Raw genomic sequence first — 20,856 nt, 5'->3', positions numbered from 1 at the left:
TGGGCAAGAACACTTTTGCCATCCGGCGGAGCGATTCCGCCAGGGAAACTTCCCTCTCGGAGGGCGAAATCATCGTCATCATCATCACCAACAACTCTCTCATCTTGGGGAGGGCAATCTCCATCAACATCTTCAACAACACCATCTCCTCTCAAACCCTAGTTCATCTCTTGTGCTCAACCTTTGTACCGGAATTACAAATTGGTACTTGTGGGTGACTAGTAGTGTTGATTACATCTTGTAGTTGATTACTATATGGTTTATTTGGAGGAAGATTATATGTTCAGATCCAATATTCTATTTAATACCCCTATGATCTTGAGCATGATTATCATTTGTGAGTACTTACCTTTGTTCTTGAGGTCACGGAGAGATCTTGTTGCAAGTAATCATGTGAATTTTAATGTGTGTTCGATATTTTGATGGTATGTATGTTGTGTTTCCCTTAGTGATGTAATGTGAACGTCGACTACATGACACTTCACCATATTCGGGCTTAAGGGAATGAATTGTGGAGTAGTTATTAGATGATGGGTTGCGAGAGTGACAGAAGCTTAAACCCTAGTTTATGCGCTATTCCGCAAGGGACCGATTTGGATCCAAAAGTTTAATGCGACGGTTAGAATTTCCTAATACTTTTCTTGTAGTTGCGGATTCTTGCGAGGGGGTTAATGATAAGTAGGAGGTTTGTTCAAGTAATAACAGCACCTAAGCACCGGTCCACCCACATATCAAATTATCAAAGTAGCGAACACAAATCGAACCAAGATGTTGAAAGTAAGTAGATGAAATTCTAGTGTACCGTCAACAATGCTTTGCTTATCATAAGAGACTGTTTTTTCTTGACCTTTTCCTCAAAAGTATTGGGCCACCTTGCTGCACCTTTGTTACTACTACCATTACTTGCTCGTTACAAATTATCTTGCTATCAAACTACTCATTACTTATAATTTCAGTGCTTGCAGAGATACCTTGCTGAAAACCACTTGTGATTTCCTTCTACTCTTCATTGGGTTTGACACTCTTACTTATCGAAACGACCATGATTGATCCCATATACTTGTGGGTCATCAATAATTAAATTAGAGTTATTTCAGATGCTATAAAAGAAATGTTGGTCTGTAGCAATCCCAAGACTCTCAAAACTTGGTGTGATTAAGTATCTTTGACCAAAGTCTGGACACTCGGCATGCTTTATTGATCAGATAACAAGATTACATAGTTTAGCAGCAACTTTAAATATATCTAATAGAACATGACGTAATTGGTAGGCATGTAGTGGCAAATAGGTTCACCATGCTCTCCGTCTAATAGCTCAAAGTACTGCGTGTCCCAATCAGATGTGTTCATGTGACACATGGCTATTGCCATCACACGCGGCATGCCATCTTTCAAATCCTTAAGTTGCACCCTCAAAGATAGCACTTGCTTTGGCCGATGGCAATAAAAAACCTCATATGGAAAATCCATAGGGTGGCATGGCACCACGTTACTGTTGAGTTGGGTGATATGTTCCACAACATACATGGAGCTAGGGTTCTCATGCCCATGAATCCTTGTAGTGGCTACTCGTGTTCCACTGACTCCCAATTCTCTGGTGGCGAACCTTGCCATTTCTTCGCGGGATGAGAAACACATGTGAGGTTCCGCCTTGTCAGCCGGTTTCCCACATGAATGAAGGGTGTCAGCTACCTGCTTTGCCTTCATCAAGCCGTGAGGTAATTTGAAGTATGAAAGGATGGTTGGCAAGTACTTTGACTCCAATGGAGTAGAGAAAAAATGAATAGACTTTGGTGCACCATCTCGTGCAAACATGGTTCCTTCAGGTAGTGTAGTGCCAATGTGTAGATTCTTCTTCAGGAATAACATGTCGGTTTGAAACTTTAAATGTTCGCGTTTTTCTAGTTCTTCAGGAATGGAGGAAGAAGCTGCATTGTTATTAATTAAATTAGAAGCTTAACAGAAATATTGACATACCAATGATATTTTTGGAGATTAAATGCATATATTTTTTCACTGGTATAAAGAAACTAAGACATCATATTAAAAAAAACTTGATATGGTAGCACAAGTACTTACAAGAGTGTGCATGATCTGGATCCCCATGTACCACATAAGTACTTCCATGAAAATCGTTTTTTTCTGCAGAAAATCACAAACTATGAGTTGCTTCATAACTAACACGTTATCCACTTGCTAAGATATGTAGCACAAGTAATTACTAGAAGTTGAATCTTCTAGTTTCCAATCAACTTTATAAGCACTTTCCCCAAAACCTTTTTCTTCTGTAGGAAATAACAAACCATGAGTTCATTCAGGACTAACCCATTCTCGACTTGGCAAGGTAGCACAAGTACTTACCAGAAGGTGCATCTTCTGATTTCCAATCCACTTTATAAGCACTTCCCCCAAAACCTTTTCCTTTTGTAGGAAATAACAATCCTTGAGTAAATGTTCATTTAGGACTAACACATTATCGACTTGGTAAGGTAGCAGAAGTACTTACTGGAATGTGCATCTTTTGGTTTCCAATCCACCTTATAAGCACTTGCCACAAAACCTTCTTCTCCTACAGGAAATGACAAACCACGAGTTCATTCAGGATTAATACATTCTTGACATGGTAAGGTAGTAGAAGTGCTTACTGGGAGGTGCACCTTCTGGTTTCCAATCCACCTTATAAGCACTTGCCCCAAAACCCTTTTGTTCTACAAGAAATAACAAACTATGAGTTCATTCAGGACTAACACATTCTTCACATACTAAGGTAACACAAATACTTACTGGAAGATGCATCTTCTGGTTTCCAATCCACCTTATAAGCACTTGCCCCAAAACCTTGTTCTTCTGCAGAAAATCACAAACCGTGAGTTCATTCCGGACTAACCCATTCTCGACTTGGCAAGAGAGTACAAGTAGTTACCAGAAGGTGCATCTTCTGATTTCCAATCCACCTTATAAGCACTTGCCCCAAAACCATTTTCTTCTGTAGTAAATAACAAGCCTTGAGTAAACATTCATTTAGGACTAACACATTATCGGCTTGGTAAGGTAGCAGAAGTACTTACTGGAACGTGCATCTTCTGTTTTCCAATCCACCTTATAGGCACTTGATCCAAAACCTTCTTCTCCTATAGGAAATAGCAAACCACGAGTTCATTCAGGACTAATACATTCTTGACATTGTAAGGTAGCAGAAGTGCTTACTGGAACATGCACCTTCTGGTTTCCAATCCACCTTATAAGCACTTGCCCCAAAACCTTTTTGTTCTGCAGGAAATAAGAAAGAATGAGTTCATTCAGGAATAATACATTCTTGACATGCTAAGGTAGCCCAAGTACTTACTGGAAGATGCATATTCTGGTTTCCAATCCACCTTATAAGCACTTGCCCCAAAACCTTTTTCTTCTCCAGGAAATAAGAAACCGTGAGTTCATCCGAGAATAACCCTTTTTTGACTTGGAAAGATAGCAAGAGTACTTACAAAAAGGTGCATCTTCTGATTTCTAGTCCACCTTATAAGCACTTGCCCCAAAACCTTTTTCTTCTACAGGAAATAACAACCCTTGAGTAAAGGTTCATTTAGGACTAACACATTATCGACTTGGTAAGGTAGCAGAAGTAATTGCTGGAACATGCATCTTCTGGTTTCCAATCCACCTTATAATCACTTGCCCTAAAACCTTCTTCGCCTGCAGGAAATAACAGACCATGAGTTCATTCAAGACTAATACATTCTTGACACTTTGAGGTAGCAGAAGTGCTTACTGGAAGGTGCACCTTCTGGTTTCCAATCCACCTTATAAGCACTTGCCCCAAAACCTTTTTGTTCTGAAGGAAATAATGAACAATGAGTTTATTCAGGACTGACACATTCTTGACATGGTAAGGTAGCACATGTACTTACTGGAAGATGCATCTTCTAGTTTCCAATCCACCTTATAAGCACTTGCCCCAAAACCTTTTTGTTCTATAGGAAATAACAAACAATGAGTTCATTTAGTAATAACACATTCTTCACGTGGCAAGGTAGCACAAGTACTTACTGGAAGATGCATCTTCTGGATTCCAATCCACCTTATAAGCACTTGCCCCAAAACCTTTTTCTTCTGCAGGAAATAACAAACCGCGAGTTCATTCGGGACTAACCCATTCTCGACTTGGCAAGATAGCACAAGTACTTACCGGAAGGTGCATCTTCTGATTTCCAATCCACCTTATAAGCACTTTCCCCAAAACCTTTTCCTTCTGCTGAAAATAACAAGCCATGAGTAAACGTTCATTTAGGACTAACATATGCTTGACTTAGTAAGGTAGCACAACTACTTACTGGAAGGTGCAACGTCTGGTTTCCAATCCACCTTATAAGCACTTACCCCAAAACCTTCTTTTCCTGGAGGAAATAACAAACCATGAGTTCATTCAGGACTAACACATTCTTTACATGGTAAGGTAGAAGAAGTACTTACTGGAAGGTGCATCTTCTAGTTTCCAATCCACCTTATAAGCACTTGCCCCGAAACCATTTTGTTCTACAGGAAATATAAAACCATGAGTTCATTTAGGACTATCACATTCTTGACAGGGTAAGGCAACACAAGTACTTACTGGAAGATGCATCTTCTGGTTTCCAATCCACCTTATAAGCACTTGCCCCAAAACCTTTTTGTTCTGCTGGAAATAACAAACCATGAGTTTATTGGAGACTAACACATTCTCGAATTGGCAAGGTAGCACAAGTACTTACCAGAAGGTGCATCTTCTAATTTCCAATCCACCTTATAAGCACTTGCCCCGAAACCTTTTTCTTCTGCAGGAAATAACTAGCCATGAGTTCATTCAGGACTAACACATTCTTGACTTGGTAAGGTAGCACAAGTACTTACTGGAAGATGCATCTTCTGGTTTCCAATCCACCTTATAAGCACTTGCCCCAAAACCTTTTTCTTCTGGAGGAAGTAACTAACCATGAGTTCTTTAAGGACTAACACATAGTTGATGTGGTATGCATGGTAACATAAGTACTTACCAGAAGGTGCATCTTCTGGTTTCCAATCCACCTTATAAGCACTTGCCCCAAAACCTTTTTCTTCTGTAGGAAATAACAAACCATGAGTTCGTTTGGGACTAACACATTCTCGACTTGGTAAGGTACTAGAAGTACTTACTAGAAGGTGCATCTTCTGGGTTCCAATCCACCTTATGAGCACTGGCCCCAAAACCTTCTCCTTCTGCAGGAAATGACAAATTGTGAGTTTATTTGGAATTAACACATTCTTAACGTGGTGAGGTAGCACAAGTACTTACTTGAAGGGGAATCCCAATGTACCACATACACACTTTCACCAAAAGTGTCTTTTTCTGGAGGAAATAACAAACTATATGAGGTGATTCAGACTTGACACACCCTCGACTTGGTAAATCTAGAACTAGTACTTACGAGAAGATGGAGGTTCACCCCCGTCGCTACACTCAGCAAAGGCCATGAGGAGGAAGAAAAAGGCTACTGCTATATGCTTGATCGCCATGGCTAGATCACTATGAACTGAATTTCGTTGTGCGAGGAAGATAGGAGGGTCTAGGTGCCTATTTATACCTCTCAACCTTTTCTTTAGTAGTTGAACAGAAAGAAGTGATAGGTAAACATAACCCAATTTGCCTAGTTGGAAACAGTATACCTATCTTAATTTGTAATAAATATATGCCATTTATTACCTGCCATAATATATTTCCCCCTATCACACACTTTAATTGACTACCATAAATAAACAATTTTTTTCCCTGTGCTCTCCTATTATATTCGAATGGGTATTAAAAGGCACTGATGTAGTATATTAGTTGAGTATATCAAAATGAAGAAAAACAATATATATGGAGGTGTGATAGATCATTGCGCCAATTGAAGCACATTAATGTAATTAATATTTGCATGCCTACCATAAAGAAGTACAATATATTTCGAATCAATGGGTAATAATATGACAGTGTGTAAATTCGAGGCATTGATGTAGTATTTATTTCTGATAGACTTGTTATGAGAAATTGATATACACTACTAGTACTCGCCATTGTAACAAAATTTCGAATTTAGGTCTTAGTATTAAATAGTCACTATGATTTTTTTAGATGTTTCTTCAAGTTTTGTTAGCATTTGTGTCATGCGTAGGAAGGCGGGACGACGGTAAATCCCTGCAGATGGAATAAAATTCTCCTCTGGTAGTGCATCTAGCATCATTAGTGGGTGACAGTGTACTGGACTAGGGGGTCCCAGCCTAGTTGGCCTAGTCCATGGGCCGAACTGACAGCCCGTTAATGAAGAAGAATCCCAGAGGCCTCTAATTTGTGGCGTGAGCATATTGGGCTTCACCGTGGACTTGGTGTGTACTCCAAGTATAGCTATTAGATTCAGCATGTAACCCTTGGAATGGCAACCGACCATCTGTAACCTTAGATACCCTAGTACTTATATAAGCCAGAGGGTTTAGTCCATAGACACTACAAAAAAAAGACACATCCGTGACATTTTGGGCCGAACGAATTTTTTTCCTGTCATACATATGACACTTCTATGACGATAATTGTGACAAAACCCGGTATCATCATAGATGTGGTGGGCTCCTACTTCTATGACAAAAAATCATGACAGAAAATGGGCTTTTTGTCCTGGGCGGGTCGGAGATGCAGCTGCATGACATTCTTTGGGCCGTCCATGACGGAAAAAACCGTGGTAGAAGCGAGCGGGAGGAAAATTTCGGGGAGTTGCCGGTCACGGTGGGAGGTCGGGGGCGGAGCGATGCGTGTTTCTCTCGTACGTACGCACATGTGTGCGGGGCGTTGGCTCTAACTGAAGCCGAGTGAGGCGTTGAGCTCTAACTGAACCTGAGCGATTGCACTGCAGGCTACGCGTTACTGAACCCGAAGGATCGATCGATGGCTGTTAACTGAACCCGATGGAGCGATTCCTTCGCTACTGCTGCTAACTGAAGCCGATCGATGCTGCCTTTGGGATGAACAGTGAGCGTTGCGGGGGGGTTTGGATGCACAGTGAGCGGTGGCGTTGCCTCTGGATGAACTGGAACCCATGGTGTGGAGGGCTGGATGAACAGTAGACGGTGGACGGGTGGCCGTGGAGGGGTGGTTGAACAGGACCCCGTGGTGTGGAGGGCTGGATGAACAGTAGATGGTGGAGGGGTGGCCGTGGAGGGGTGGTTGAACAGGACCCCGTGGTGTGGACGGTTGTATGAATAGTAGACGGTGGAGGGGTGGCCGTGGAGGGGTGGTTGAACAGGACCCCGTGGTGTGGAGGGCTGGATGAACAGTAGATGGTGGAGGGATGGCCGTGGAGGGGTGGTTGAACAGGACCCCGTGGTGTGGACGGTTGTATGAACAGTAGACGGTGGAGGGGTGGCCGTGGAGGGGTGGTTGAACAGGACCCCGTGGTGTGGAGGGTTGGATGAATAGTAGATGGTGGAGGGGTGCCCGTGGAGGGGTGGTTGAACAGTAGCCGGTGGAGTAGCACACGGTGGAGGCTGGATGAAATGGAGCCCGTGAAGGCTGGAGGAGGTCGACAGTAGCCCGTGGAGGCTGGAGGAGGTCGACGGTGGAGATGAACAGTATCCTGTGGAGTCCCGTTTTGCGGTATGCCACACCCCTCCCCCCCGTTTCGACCGTAGCGCTCCAACACAAGTCCGTTTCGTCCGTTTTGCGGTACGCCACACCCCTCCCGATCAACAGCCCCCCCGTTTCGACCGTAGGAGGTCCGTTTCCTCCATTTTGCGGTATGGCACACCCCTCCCGATCAACAGGACCCCCATTTCGACCGTAGGAGGTCCGTTTCCTCCGTTTTGCAGAACACTAGGCCCCTCCCGATCGACAGGACCCCATTTCGAACATGGCCGGTCGAACACACGGCCGTTTCATCCGTTGTGCGGTACGCCAGGCCTCATTTCCATTGCATGTTCCGTCCAAGCCCTCCCGATGAACACGACCACGCATTCCGTTCCGACCCAGCCGGTTGGCTCCCCATGAACACGACAGTGACGTTATTTCTCCGTTCCGACCCAGCCATGTACGTATGCACGATAGGCGTTAGAGACCCTACCCGTATGTACGTATGTGGCCGTATTTTCTTTCTTGCACCCCCGCCGTTGTACGTACGTGTACATGCTAGGTGCATGCCTCTACTACGACACGTGCGCGCCTCTACATCTACGACACGTGCGCGCCTCTACATCGACCAGTATGTACGTGCACATTTGCGACCAGAATGACAACGCTACGTACGCTTCGACTAGGTGGGTCCCGACTGTCAGGCACTTCCTTGCGTGCGAAGATGTAGCTGGTGGGTCCCAGCAGTCAGGGGGGCGAATCGTTTTGGTTTTTTTTTTGCCCGGACGCACTTCCTTGCGTGCGAAGATGTAGCTGGTGGGTCCTAGCAGTCAGGGGGTAGAATCTTTTATTTGCCCGGACGCACTTCCTTGCATGCGAAGGTGTCGCTGGTGGGTCCCAGCGGTCAGGGGGGGCGAATCATTTTGTTTTTTTGCCCGAACGCACTTCCTTGCATGCAAAGATGTAGCTAGTGGGTCCCAACAGTCAGGGGGAAATGTTTTTTTCGCAAAATACAGTGGCCCGTCCGGTGGGTCCCAGCTGTCAGGTGGAGGAATCATTATTTTCCGCGTAATAAGGAGGCACTTCCTTGCTGCGGCCATGGACCGAGCTGTCAGCCTCTCCACGTACAGTCCACATCCGATGGAAGTCTTTCCTTGACCACGTTGACCATGCTGCACCGAGAGCACCAGGGCGGTGGACGACGGCGAGGCCTAGGAAGGGGACGACGGGGAGCTAGGGAAGACGCAGTAGTGGAAGCCAGCGCGGAGAGGAGTACGAGGGTTCATTGGTTCGGCTGCGGTGTGAGGCTGCCGTCGCCGCAGGGCCTGGCCAGCGGTGGGAATAGTAGGGGGCGGTGAGGCCACCGCGGCAGCACAGCCGGCCACAGGAGGCAGGAGCATGCGGCACGACCGGCGCTGCTTTGGGCGGCTAGAGCAAGAAGACCAGAGGTTGAAGAAGCACTACGGCCGCTGGATAGACATCGTACGGTCACTAGAGCTAGAATCGTTCATATTGACTAAAGTTGACAAAGGCCCCCGTCCCAGTCAACTTAGTAGGCCCACAAGTTAGCCTCCCACCATGGTGGGTCCCAGCTAGCAAGGGGAGTATTCATTTTTTGTGCGTAATAAGGAGGCACTTCCGGTTGGTCCGACCTGACAGCGCGGGGAATGTTTTTTTCGTGAAATATGCTAGCCTGTCCAGTGGGTCCCAGCAGTCAGGCGGAAAACTTTTTTTGCGAAATAAGGTGGCCCATCCGGTGGGTCCCTGCTGTCAGGTGGAGGAATAATTATTTTGCGCGTAATAAGGAGGCACTTCCTTGCGGCCGCCTGGACCCAGCTGTCAGCCTATCCACGTATAGTACTCTTCCGATGGAAGTCGGTCGTTGACCACGTTGACCATGCTGCACCGACAGCACCAGGGCGGTGGTCTAGACGACGGTGAGGCCTAGGAAGGGGACGACGCGGAGCCGGGGAAGACGTAGTAGTGGTAGCCCACGCGGAGAGGAGTACGAGGGTTCACTGGTTCGACTGCGACGTGAGGCTGTCATCGCCGCAGAATAACAGGGGCTGTGGGTGAGTAGAGGGATACCCTAGGCCAACGGTGGGAGTAGTAGGGGGCGGTGAGGCCTCCACGGCATCACAGCCGGCCACGAGAGCCAGGAGCATGCGGCACGACCAGCGCTGCTTTGGGCGGCTGGAGCAAGAAGACCAGAGGTTGAAGAAGCACTATGGCCGTTGGATGGACATCGTACGATCACTGGAGCTAGAATCGTTCATATTGACTAAGTTGACAAAGCCCTCCGTCCCCGTAAACTTAGTTGGCCCACAAGTCATCCTCCCACTATGGTGGGTCCCATCTAGCAGGGTGGGTATTCATTTTTTTTGTGCATAATAAGGAGGCACTTCCTTGCATGTGAAGATATAGCTGGTGGGTCCGACTTGTTAGTGGGAGGAACGTTTTTTTTGTGAAATACAGAGGCCCTTCCGGTGGGTCCCAGCTGTCAGGTGGAGGAATCATTATTTTGCGCGTACAATCCACGACCGATGGATGTCGTTCGTTGACCATGTTGACCAGGCCGCGCCGAGAGCACCATGGCGGTGGACGACGGTAAGGCCTAGGAAGGGAATGACACGGAGCCGGGGAAGACTCGGCAATGGTTGCCCACGTGGTGGGGAGTACGAGCGTTTACTGGTCCGGCTGCCATCGCCGGAAAATAACAGGAGGTGTGGGTGAGTAGAGCAATGGTCTGGCCAGCAATGAAGTAGGGTGGGCGGTGCGGCCTATGCGGCCGCACAGCCGGCCACGGGAGGCGGGAGCAGGCAGTCCCATCAGAGCTGGTTTGGGCGGCTGGAGCAAGAAGATCAGATATTGAAGAAGCAGCATGGCCATTGGATTAACATCCAACGGTCACTGCTGCTAGAATCGTTTGTGGACTAAGTTGACAAAGCCAAAGTACACGTCAACCTAGTAGACCCAGAAGTCAGCCTCCAAATCCGTCCCAAACAGCATACAGCCCGAAATTTCTAGCCGGATTCAAATTAATTTTAAATCTAAATATACCTTAATTTAAATTCAATGAAATTTTACCCGCACAAAAACAATGAAATTTAAAATATCAAAATCCAAAAGAAAACAGTATTTGGGGACTAATTGCATGTTTGCTGTATTTTTTTCATTTTACAGCCCATTTCTTATTACTTATAGCCCATTTCTTATTACTTATAGCCCATTTCTTATTACTTATAGCCCATTTTCTGGGCAAAATGCATCCCTCCTCATCTTGAAAGATTTTCGGCCCAGCAGGGCATAGAAAAGCAAGTAGGCCTATGTTGGTTATTCTGCAAAAAACAAAATAGCTGGTTAGCTATTTTTCAGAAAGCAAAAAACAAACTGGGCTGGTCATGTGCTAAACATATGAAATAAAAGCCTGGGCTAGATGGGCCACGGGTCCCGCACAACCCAGTTGATACCCTTCTGCGTCCCGAAAAAACAAAATTACTGCGCGTTGCTGGGTCTCTACTGTCATCCTCACCATGTACAGTCATCTCCTTATTCCTCATGGTTGTTGACCATGTTGACAACACCGGAGGGCGGCGCCGCGGCGAGCGGGAGGATGATGGTGAGGCCTCGGACGGGAAAGAACAGGAGCCGGGGAAGATCACAGCTAGCCGTGGGAGGCGGGAGCAGGCGGTCCCGCCGGCGCTGGTTTGGCTTTGGCGGCTCAAGGAAGAAGAGACTGAAGAAACGCGACAGACGTTGAATGTCAATCGAATGGTCAAGGTTGGCACAATCGTTTTTTAACTAAGCGGACACCAAGTAGCATACTTGCGAGGAAAATGCGTTCGTCTGCCGTCCTCCTCACAGGGAACATTCACCACATAAGTGACTAGCACCCTTGGTTTTCAACCGAGAGGTCTTGGGTTCGAGTCCGAGGAACTCTCAATTTTGTCCTCCTTCCTTCTCGCAAAAAAAGGGAAAGAAAATCAATGACTTGGGAAGGCGTACAGAACAAGCTAGTGTACTAGTAAAGAGACATTGCCAAGTTTTAGAAAAAAGAAAGATGTGCTCCTGTAGCTGGTTCGAATCCAAACCTAGACTATGACTATATATGGTGCAATGCTACTCTGCAAGGAATGAAACTGACATATCCAACGTTCGCTTCTCCTCTTCTCTACTTACTCTGCCTAGCATCAGAAGCTCTGGCCGCAGCAACCATGTCCGCTGGCTGCTCGTCCACCTGCTCTTCAGCAGGCAACAACCAGATATGCGCCAAGTCGCCACCCGTACCATCGCCTGTGGGTCTCATCACACCCCCACCGGCACGCGCACCGCAGCCGATTGCTCATCGCAACCCGCTGCCATTGGTGTGGTGCCACTGCTGCAAATCACGCAGAGTCATCCGTCGTGTCTCAACCACAATCCGCAACCCTGGCCGAGTCTTCTACAAATGCCCGAATCATGGGGTAATAATATGTTTAAGTGTTGTTTTGCTGCTTTCAGTTGCTGATTTTTTTAATAGTTTGGTTGATGATCTTCCCATTTGATTCGTTCAGAAAAGGGAAGATTCGTGTGATTTGTATTTCTGGGAAGTTGCTGATGTGGGGGAATGCAACTACGCTGATTATTTGGTTAGCCGAGGAATCCCAATACCAGCAGGTTGGGGTGTTGGACAAGTAACTGAAGGAACGGCAGAAGAGGAAGATGCAGAGCAGAAGGTTAAAGACGCAGTTCCTCTGATCATGGCCAAGCAACAGCTGCTGAACGGCCTTGACAGCAATGAGGAGATGAAAGATCTTGTGAAGATAATGGGCAAAATCGATGTGCTCTGTAGGATGATTGTCTCTTTATTTGAAGTGTATGTAGCACTCGTGTTGTATTCAGTGGCTACAACATGAGCACTTTGCTGAAACTAGTAATGAATGAAACATGTGTAGCAGGCTGGGCGTAGTGTTGTGAACATCTAATGATTTCTATTAACGGAAATCAGGGGGTATCCCCTTTTGCTCATATAAATAAATAGATAGCAGAGGCCCTGTCGGGTCAGCTTTGTTCTCATTCGAAGTCGTCGAGCAAATTGCAGTCCAACAGCAAACTATGTTACCAAATTCAAGTTTCACACCCAAATATGAGTACAACTAAACAACAATGTCATCATGTTCTAGTTGTCATACAATCACCAAACACAAATCAGCATACATAACAAGTGATGTTCTCATAGAAAAATACTAAACAACATGTTCATCAGGTTTCAGTTGTCATAGCAAACACAATTTCACATAGTAGATAAAAAACGTCTTCTGATAGGCAAATACGACAAAAGCAATGTAATCATCATCCGCAACAGCAGCGTCAACATGTTCGCCATGTGTATCAGTCTGAATCGTAATTCCCCACGGTGTCATCTTCTTCTTCGTCCTCAACGTCCTTGAACATTGGCTTCTTCTTGATCAACTCTTGTATGTCCACAGCACGACAGGCAATCTTTTCGCCGGCGTCATTGACGTGATGGTTCTCAAAGATATTAGGAACATCTGTGTTATCTTGTACATTAGGAGCAGTGTAAGCATCATCTTGTTGTGCAACTTCATTAAACGAATTCCTCTGCTCAAACCTTTGCAATACTCTCCAGTCATCGCTACGTGCAAACGTATCTTCCAAGAAAAATATCTGTGTTGCTTGATTTGCCAAAATAAAAGGCTCGTTGGTCTGGTACGCCGCCTTGACATTGATGGATTTGAAATAATCATCAGCTCTGGGTTTTGCGATCCTGTAAAACAGGTTATACCAACGACAACACAACAGAACCACACACTGATGATCCTCGAAACTGGAGATATACAGCAACTGAACAATGTCTGTTATGTTAGCATACATTTCAGTTGTCTCTTTGTCATACGTATCCGTGCTCATGATGACACTGTTTTGTGTCTTCCGGCCTTCGTCTCGTGCAAGGGTGTTGTAGCGCACATCTCCAACAACGCAAGATTCATAATGTCTTACCCGAGTATCAGGACCCATTGCTAGTGAGTAAAGGGCATCATCAACTGCCTTCCCATCCTCCCGCATCTTCTTAACCTATGGTTAGAAAATAGACAAGCTGATCATCTTATGTACTCAATATATTAAAAAAACTGACAGTGCACTTCAAAAGCTTACATGGTTCTTGAACCATTTCGCAAATCCTACCATAACCAGTTTGTCAAATATTCTTGGATTTTGCGGCAGTAACTCCTCTTTGTACATGCTGCACAACATAGTGATCGCGTCAAACATCTAAATATATAAGAATGTGCTGCAAGTTAAGTAGATTACAATGTATAAGCTGCAGTACTACAGTTACTTGATATAAGGTAGTATCCCAGGATAGTTATTCAGCACATACCAAACCATTTTGTCCAAATATTTAGGTTTGTCCTCTTGTCGACTCTTCCCTGTAACTCGAACAGAATAATCGAAAACATTGAGCCCGGGATTGTCTTCACCCACCTCTTTGCTAAGCTGATCAGCTGTTTCAATGTATTTTGAGCAGAATGTCAACGCTTCTGTAGCAATGTAGGCCTCTGCAATGGAACACTCGGGTCTATCTCTATTCCTAACATAGCCCTTGAAAGTGCCTAGCCGCCTTTCAATAGGGTACATCCAGCCATACTGTACTGGACCTCTAAGTACTACCTCATCAGGTAGATGAACAGCCAAATGCACCATCACATCAAAGAAGGCTGGAGGATATATCTTCTCAAGGTCGCATAGGATAGTTGGTATCTTGTCTCTAAGATGCTCCAAAGCATCTATCCTGATATTTCTACTGCAGAGTTCCCTGAAGAATTGTCCCAACTCTACAACTGCTCTGTATAAGTCAGGGCGGCCCAATCCTCTAAGGATAACAGGTAAAACCCTTTGAAGTAGGACGTGGCAGTCATGAGTTTTCAACCCTTGTACCTTGTTTCCATCTGCACTGACTCTCCTTTCAGGGTTGGAAGCAAATCCATGTGGGAATCTCACATGTGACAGGACCTCGCAGAATTCTTTTCTTTTTACCTGGTCCAAGACGTACACAACTGATGCCATATCCCGTGGTTTACCTTCATCTTGCACCTGCAAATCCTTTCTGATACCCAGGTGTGTCAAATCAATCCTAGATTTTAAGGTATCTTTCGTCTTGCCTTCAATGTTAAGAAGTGTGCCGATAATGCTGTCACATATATTTTTCTCGATGTGCATCACATCAAGATTATGCCGCATATCCAAATCTTTCCAATACTCCAAGTCCCACAAAGTGGATCTACGGGTAAACAATAATCTCTCTTCTACCATGCCATGCTTCCTTTTCCCGCTACCATTACCAGGATGGTTTCCTGGTGTAATATGCCTGACCTTCTCTAATTCCACTTGCAACTCATCAGAGGTGAGCCTCTTTGGCGCATCACAGTTTTCATGCTTTGCATTGAACACATGTCTTCGGTATTTTCTAGGATGCGGCTTGTCCTTGGCAAGGAAACGGCGGTGTCCAATGTAACAGATCTTGCCATGTATTGCGTATGACAGCGGATTCCTGTCACAGCGAACACATGCATTGTAACCATGTGTCGTTCGCCCTGACATAGTGACCAAAGCCGAATAATCATGATGCACCAAATTACAACAGCACGCAGAAAGAAATCAGCTGGTGGACTCCTATATAGGTCTCAAGTGAGAACACCCTTCCATAGTTGTTGAAGTTCCTCCACAAGAGGCTCCATGAACAAATCAAAATCCTTTCCAGGACTTTTTGGACCTGGGATGAGCAAGGCCATCATGTTGTTTGATTCTTTGGTGCAGACATTTGGAGGCATGCTGTAAGGGATAACAAGCACTGGCCACATGCTATATGTGGCGCTCTGTTGGCCAAATGGGTGAAATCCATCTGAAGCTAAGCCAAGTCTAATGTTTCTCGGGACAGCAGCAAACTCTTTGTGTTTATCATTGAAGCTTTTCAACTCACTACCATGAGATGGATGGCTCATTACATTCTGATCTCTGTACTCCTGGTTCCTAGAATGCCACAATACATCCTCTCTTGTTTCAACATCATGAAACAACCTCTGCAATCTTGGTGTAATTGGAAAATGTCTCAGAACATTATGAGGAACCCTCTTCACAGCATCGCCATCTTTCCATCTTGATGATTTGCATTTCGGGCATTCACTTAAGTTGGCATAATCCTTCTGGAACAGAACACAATTATTCTTACAAACATGGATCATATCATATCCAATTCCAACTGCACGAAGGAAATTCTTCATTTTACTATAGGTGTGTGGCAGCTCAGACGCATCTGGGAAAGATTTGCGGAAAGCAGCCAACATCGCATCAAATGATTTGTTGGTCATCCGCTCAGATGTCTTCACCTGAAGAAAGGTGACCATAGCTAAGAATACTAACAGCTTATTTCCTGGGGTGACAGCAATGTTGCATTGTTCCAACATGCGGGCCCACCGTTTTTCTTCCGCAGGTGAAAGTTCACGGAATTCACAAGCATTTCGTAGCATTGTTTCAATGTTGGTCAAACTCACTGGCTCCACCACCACCACCACCTTCTCCTCTTCCACCTCAGCATCAGGCAGATCAAGATGGTGATCTGTTGCTTCCATGTAGTCAGTAACATTGACGTTCACATGTTCACCATGATGAACCCACCTAGTATATGTGACCGACATCCCATACAAGTGTAGATGATTTTGCACAGTTGACTGGGGTCTTGTAACTAAATTCATACAACTGCTACACGGGCAGAGCACATCTGATTTCAGACCACCATACTCAGCTCTGATAAAGTTCATAAAGTTTTCAACCCCCTCGACATATGCAGCGGAGAATCTTCAAGCAGAAGTTATCCAAGTCCTGTCCATCTGTTAGACATACAAATTAGTTCTTCTACTAGATATTATAGGAAAAACATATATGCTTTTTTATGAAGTCCAGAAAAAAAATACCTAGGTCGATGTCTAAAGCTATGGCAAGATATTTGGACGAGCAGATCTAAGTAACAAAATATATGTAAAGCTAATTCAGCAAACAGATTTGAGTGCTAAATTATGGCAGGTTGTTTCAGTAGTCAATGAGCCAGAGCACATAGCCATCGAACTATCGAAGGCCATCGCAGCAACAAGGATCGAGTATAAAACGGTGTAGAGCTATTTAACCTAACAGATTGGCTACTAGACCATGGCAATCTATGTCACAATAAACATATGGCAGGATATTTTAGCAACTAATCAGCCTTGGCATGCCATCTCAGCTAAGCAGATTGAGTGCAGAACATGGCAAGGAAGCTTCTTAAGCAGAGCATATTGACAGTAAACTACTTCGGCAAGCAGTGAGATTAACAGCGTCTATCAGCTAACATTCAGCGCTACACTGACATGAACGGGGCCTCAGTCTAGAATGCGCGTACCATGGGAGAAGCTGACTGCCGTGCGTCTCCACATGAACATTGCCAGCGGTGGCGGCGCTGACCGCCGTGCGCCTCCACAAGAACGTAGTCAGAGGTGGCGGCGCGGCTAGAGGACGGCAGTCTACGAGAGCGTACTGTGGGAGCAAGAGGATCGCCGTGCGTACCCTCGATGAACCGTGGCGCCGACGTATCGGTGCGGCGGGGAGGGCGGCTTTGGCGGAGCGAATGGAGTGGAGGGGGGACGGGAGGGAGGGGGGTTTGGGGAATATTTGGCCGAAGGGCGGTTGAATCGAATTTGGGGGGACTTTTTGTGTGGGGGAGGGGAGGATTTTCGCGCGGTCGGCGGGGGGAGTTTGGCGCATGGTCGGTTTCTCCAAGTGCAGTCCCACGTGTTAGTGAAGAGGCAAGCTGAAGCGCGTTCCGTTTGCGTGAGCCGTGTGCAGGACCGAACGTGTGTGGGGTGCAATGCGACCGCGACAGGAGTGCTGTGAGTGTACCGCCTTTTTCCTTTTAAACTAGGTGCTTCGCCCCCTCAAAAAAAATGTTGCTTCGCGCGATTCATCGTTACTACTACTAGTAATCCGGTAATCCCGACTAATAAAACGGCGTGGCCGGGTCTTTTCCTGCGCGATATGCTGGGAGGTTGGCTTAGTTGGGTTTTTTAGATTTGTCTCGGTTCAATAAAAAGCAGAGTTGGTGATGATGGTGTGCCTATCATCCTGCAATATAGGTCGTCCGATCTATATCTAACGGATAGGAAGGAAACTATGACAATTTACCCACACTCCTCTCCACATTTGTAGATAAGGCTTTCCCTCGTTCATCCTTTTCTCCCACAAGATCTTGATCTTCCGTGCACTAGTACTCCTACAATATGTATATTATTGTGAAAGTTCATATACACCGGCCGAGATTAATGCAAACATGGCACATTTTCATTACATTTCGAACTTTTATAAGATAGAAAAATAAAAGAAACCTGACCCTAAACCTATTCTACGGGGCGACCGACGTCCTCCATCTGCGATCTCTATGTACGGGGGCGGGGTTCAAGACCCGTGAAGTGAAGGTGCGGTCTCCGCGCGAGGAAGAGTAGAACACGGGATACGGACCGGCCAGTTGGCACACCATGCCCTGCCGCCTCCCATGCCCTACTCATCCTCGGAGGAGTCCCCGACCTCAGCGGTGCCGGACGTTGGATGGCGGCTAGTAGGACGCGTGGCTGACGGTGCTCCCGTCGTCGGCCGCCAGCGTGGCTACCGCTTGTACGGTCGCGTCCGTGTCCAGCTACCTCGAGCTTCATCCCCGAAGAGAAGCTCTCCCGCAAAGCGTTCGCACTTGCGGTCATGGTGGATGTGGTGTCAGGTAGGAGGACGATGCACTATGGTGTGGAGGTTAGCTGGGCGTTGCTGATTTAAGTAGCGCATTCCGGTGAGGCCAAGCGTCTGGGTGCGTCATTAAGTTGTCGGAGTTGGTTCCTCGGGCACCGAGCCTCTTAATGACGACATACGAACGGACGGCATGAATGCGGGCAGCTAGCGCGGGCTAGGAACACACCGCGTGACGACGTGAGGGACGAGGGCTTTGGTGTGCTAGGGTAGTCAGCTGCGGTCGTGGCACCGTTGGAGATGCCCTTTGCTCAAATGCGATCCCCGTGTGTCAATGAAAAAGCAAGACGACCCGGCATGTCTCAGGTCCAGAGGATGCAATTGGCCACGCTACACCACTCCACGGACGCGTTGTGGCGCCCCGTGCATCCTTGACGAGCCGAGTGTTGGGGTGTGTTTGGATTGTGGCCAAAGTGTACCTTACCAAAATATTGGTCATGACCCAAAGATTGGTCTTTGTTTGGATGGTTGCCATTTCTTTGGCATGCCAATGAACTCTAGCAAACTCTAGTTCATTTTTCTTGCCAATGGCGGCCAAATCACGGGCAACCAATACCTTAACCAAAATTTTGGCTACCCAATGCTTTGATGGGGCAACCTTGAGCACAAACCAAACATACCGTTGGTCGTGCCACAGCACAAACACCACCCTCGGCGCACTGAAACCGACCGTGTCTATCGACGATATGAGCGTGTCGCTCACCGCGGTCGCCGTGTCCAGAGGCGGTGCTGGAGCTGCGCCCCGTTGTTGGCCCCAAAGACCCACATGAATGGTTGTCGGTGGCGAGGAGGTTGTGGGCCAGCTCCTCCATTGGACTAGTCTGCGCTACGTCGTCCCAACGGGTGTGCCCCACATGTCGGTTTCCCTGTTTTCCAGACCATATTCGAGCATCAGTGCTCCGCGTTGCGCATTAGGCCTTTCACTATGTAAGCCAAGTGAGACAACTTATTGTTTATTTGAGCCGTTCAAGTGTAATCATGTGGCGTTTGCTTATTTCTCATTCCTCTCCAACCCTCTTCTCCATCGATCATGTCGCCCTCCAGTCGAGTCCATCCTCCCACATGCCTCATTTGAACATTCCGCCGAGTATCATTCGCATGTACCCACCCTAGTCCTCTTTCAATAGATCTCCGAACCCCGAGATGAAATCGAGAGGGAACAAGTGGGGGCACGTGATACATAAGGCGAATTCAAAATTTTGAACCGGTGATCATAACATCCGCAAATCATATATAAAGGGTATTCAATGTTCATTTCATTTTTGAACGTACAATATACTCCCTCCTATCCTTTCTACCTTACATATAAGTTTTATGTGTAGTCAAAGTATCTCTACTATGATAAAAAAAGTTATCAACATTCAACGACGCCCAATCAATATTGTTAGATTCGTACGTACTGCTAGATTTGTACTCCAGATGGTTTCCAATTTGACTATTGACAAGATTAATAGTACTCCTTTCACATAGGTGAGTAAGTCATCTTAGGCTGTGCACCGTGACCAAGGAGGAGGGGAAGAGACATTAATGTTTATTTGATAATTAATAGTATTGCATGCAATGAACTAACCACTGCATGTCATGTTTGATAGTCTCAGGTCATTAAAAGCATGCACACCCTCATCTCTTATTGGTTCATATGTCAAGAAACAAGAAACGAGGTAGAAGTTAATGCACCACGCCTACGTGTGTTGGGATTATTTGGTTTTCGTAAGATGACTTACACACCTAGACAGAGGGAGTACATGCGATGTATAATGTGAAAATTTTATCATTGGAAACTCCTTTCACATACTAAATTGACCATATGCTTTGTGTAAGTTGCATGTCATATATTATTACTCTAACATTTGGTCAAAGTTAGCCTCGAAAAATGCATTAGACCCTGTATGCTTTGTGCAAGTTGCATGTCATATATTATTACTCTAACATTTGTGTAAGTTGCATGTCATATATTATTACTCTAACATTTGGTCAAAGTAGTATAGTGGAAGTGGATCCTCTGACGTAGGTATCCCTGCCTTACCCTCCCTTTCGGTCACTTACTGGCAGACCCCATGCTTGTTAGGCCCCGCATGTCAGTTACTCGATGGGTTTGGCCACGTCAGGGGATCCTCATCCGTAGTATACTCCCTTTGTTTTTATTTACTCTACATAAAACGGAGGGAGTGGTGGTATAATAAATGACGCGGGCTGGGGAGGGGGAGGGACGTCGGTTTGCTCTCAACTGCGGTCCCACAAGCAAGCGAAAATGCAAGACGAAGCGCGTTCCATTCGGTGAGCGACATGGAGGGTCCAGCGTGCCGGGCTGCAACGCGAACGCGACAAGAGCGATGTACGGTCAAAACCGATTGACCGGTCGTCAGTGGAACCACTATTCACACCACAACCTTCGCTGCTCGGCCTATGCCAGCCACTGCCCTAAA

At 46.1% G+C, this 20,856-nt stretch overlaps 1 protein-coding gene across 1 annotated transcript; it reads right to left on the bottom strand.

Moving 5' to 3' along the window:
* Nucleotides 1–1,245: 1,245 nt before the first annotated feature.
* Nucleotides 1,246–5,529, bottom strand: LOC123139036 (BURP domain-containing protein 4). Its single transcript, XM_044558857.1, has 9 exons — nt 5,442–5,529; nt 5,170–5,232; nt 5,031–5,093; nt 4,888–4,950; nt 4,749–4,811; nt 4,471–4,533; nt 4,048–4,110; nt 2,924–2,986; nt 1,246–1,928 (listed from the first exon to the last, which is right to left on the bottom strand). The coding sequence occupies exons 1-9, from the start codon at nt 5,527–5,529 to the stop codon at nt 1,246–1,248; spliced, it is 1,212 nt and encodes a 403-aa protein (XP_044414792.1).
* Nucleotides 5,530–20,856: the final 15,327 nt, after the last annotated feature.

Source organism: Triticum aestivum, chromosome 6B (genome assembly GCF_018294505.1).
Source record: "Triticum aestivum cultivar Chinese Spring chromosome 6B, IWGSC CS RefSeq v2.1, whole genome shotgun sequence".
In the NCBI taxonomy this organism is placed as follows: domain Eukaryota; kingdom Viridiplantae; phylum Streptophyta; class Magnoliopsida; order Poales; family Poaceae; genus Triticum; species Triticum aestivum.
This window is presented reverse-complemented; position numbering and strand designations above follow the sequence as displayed.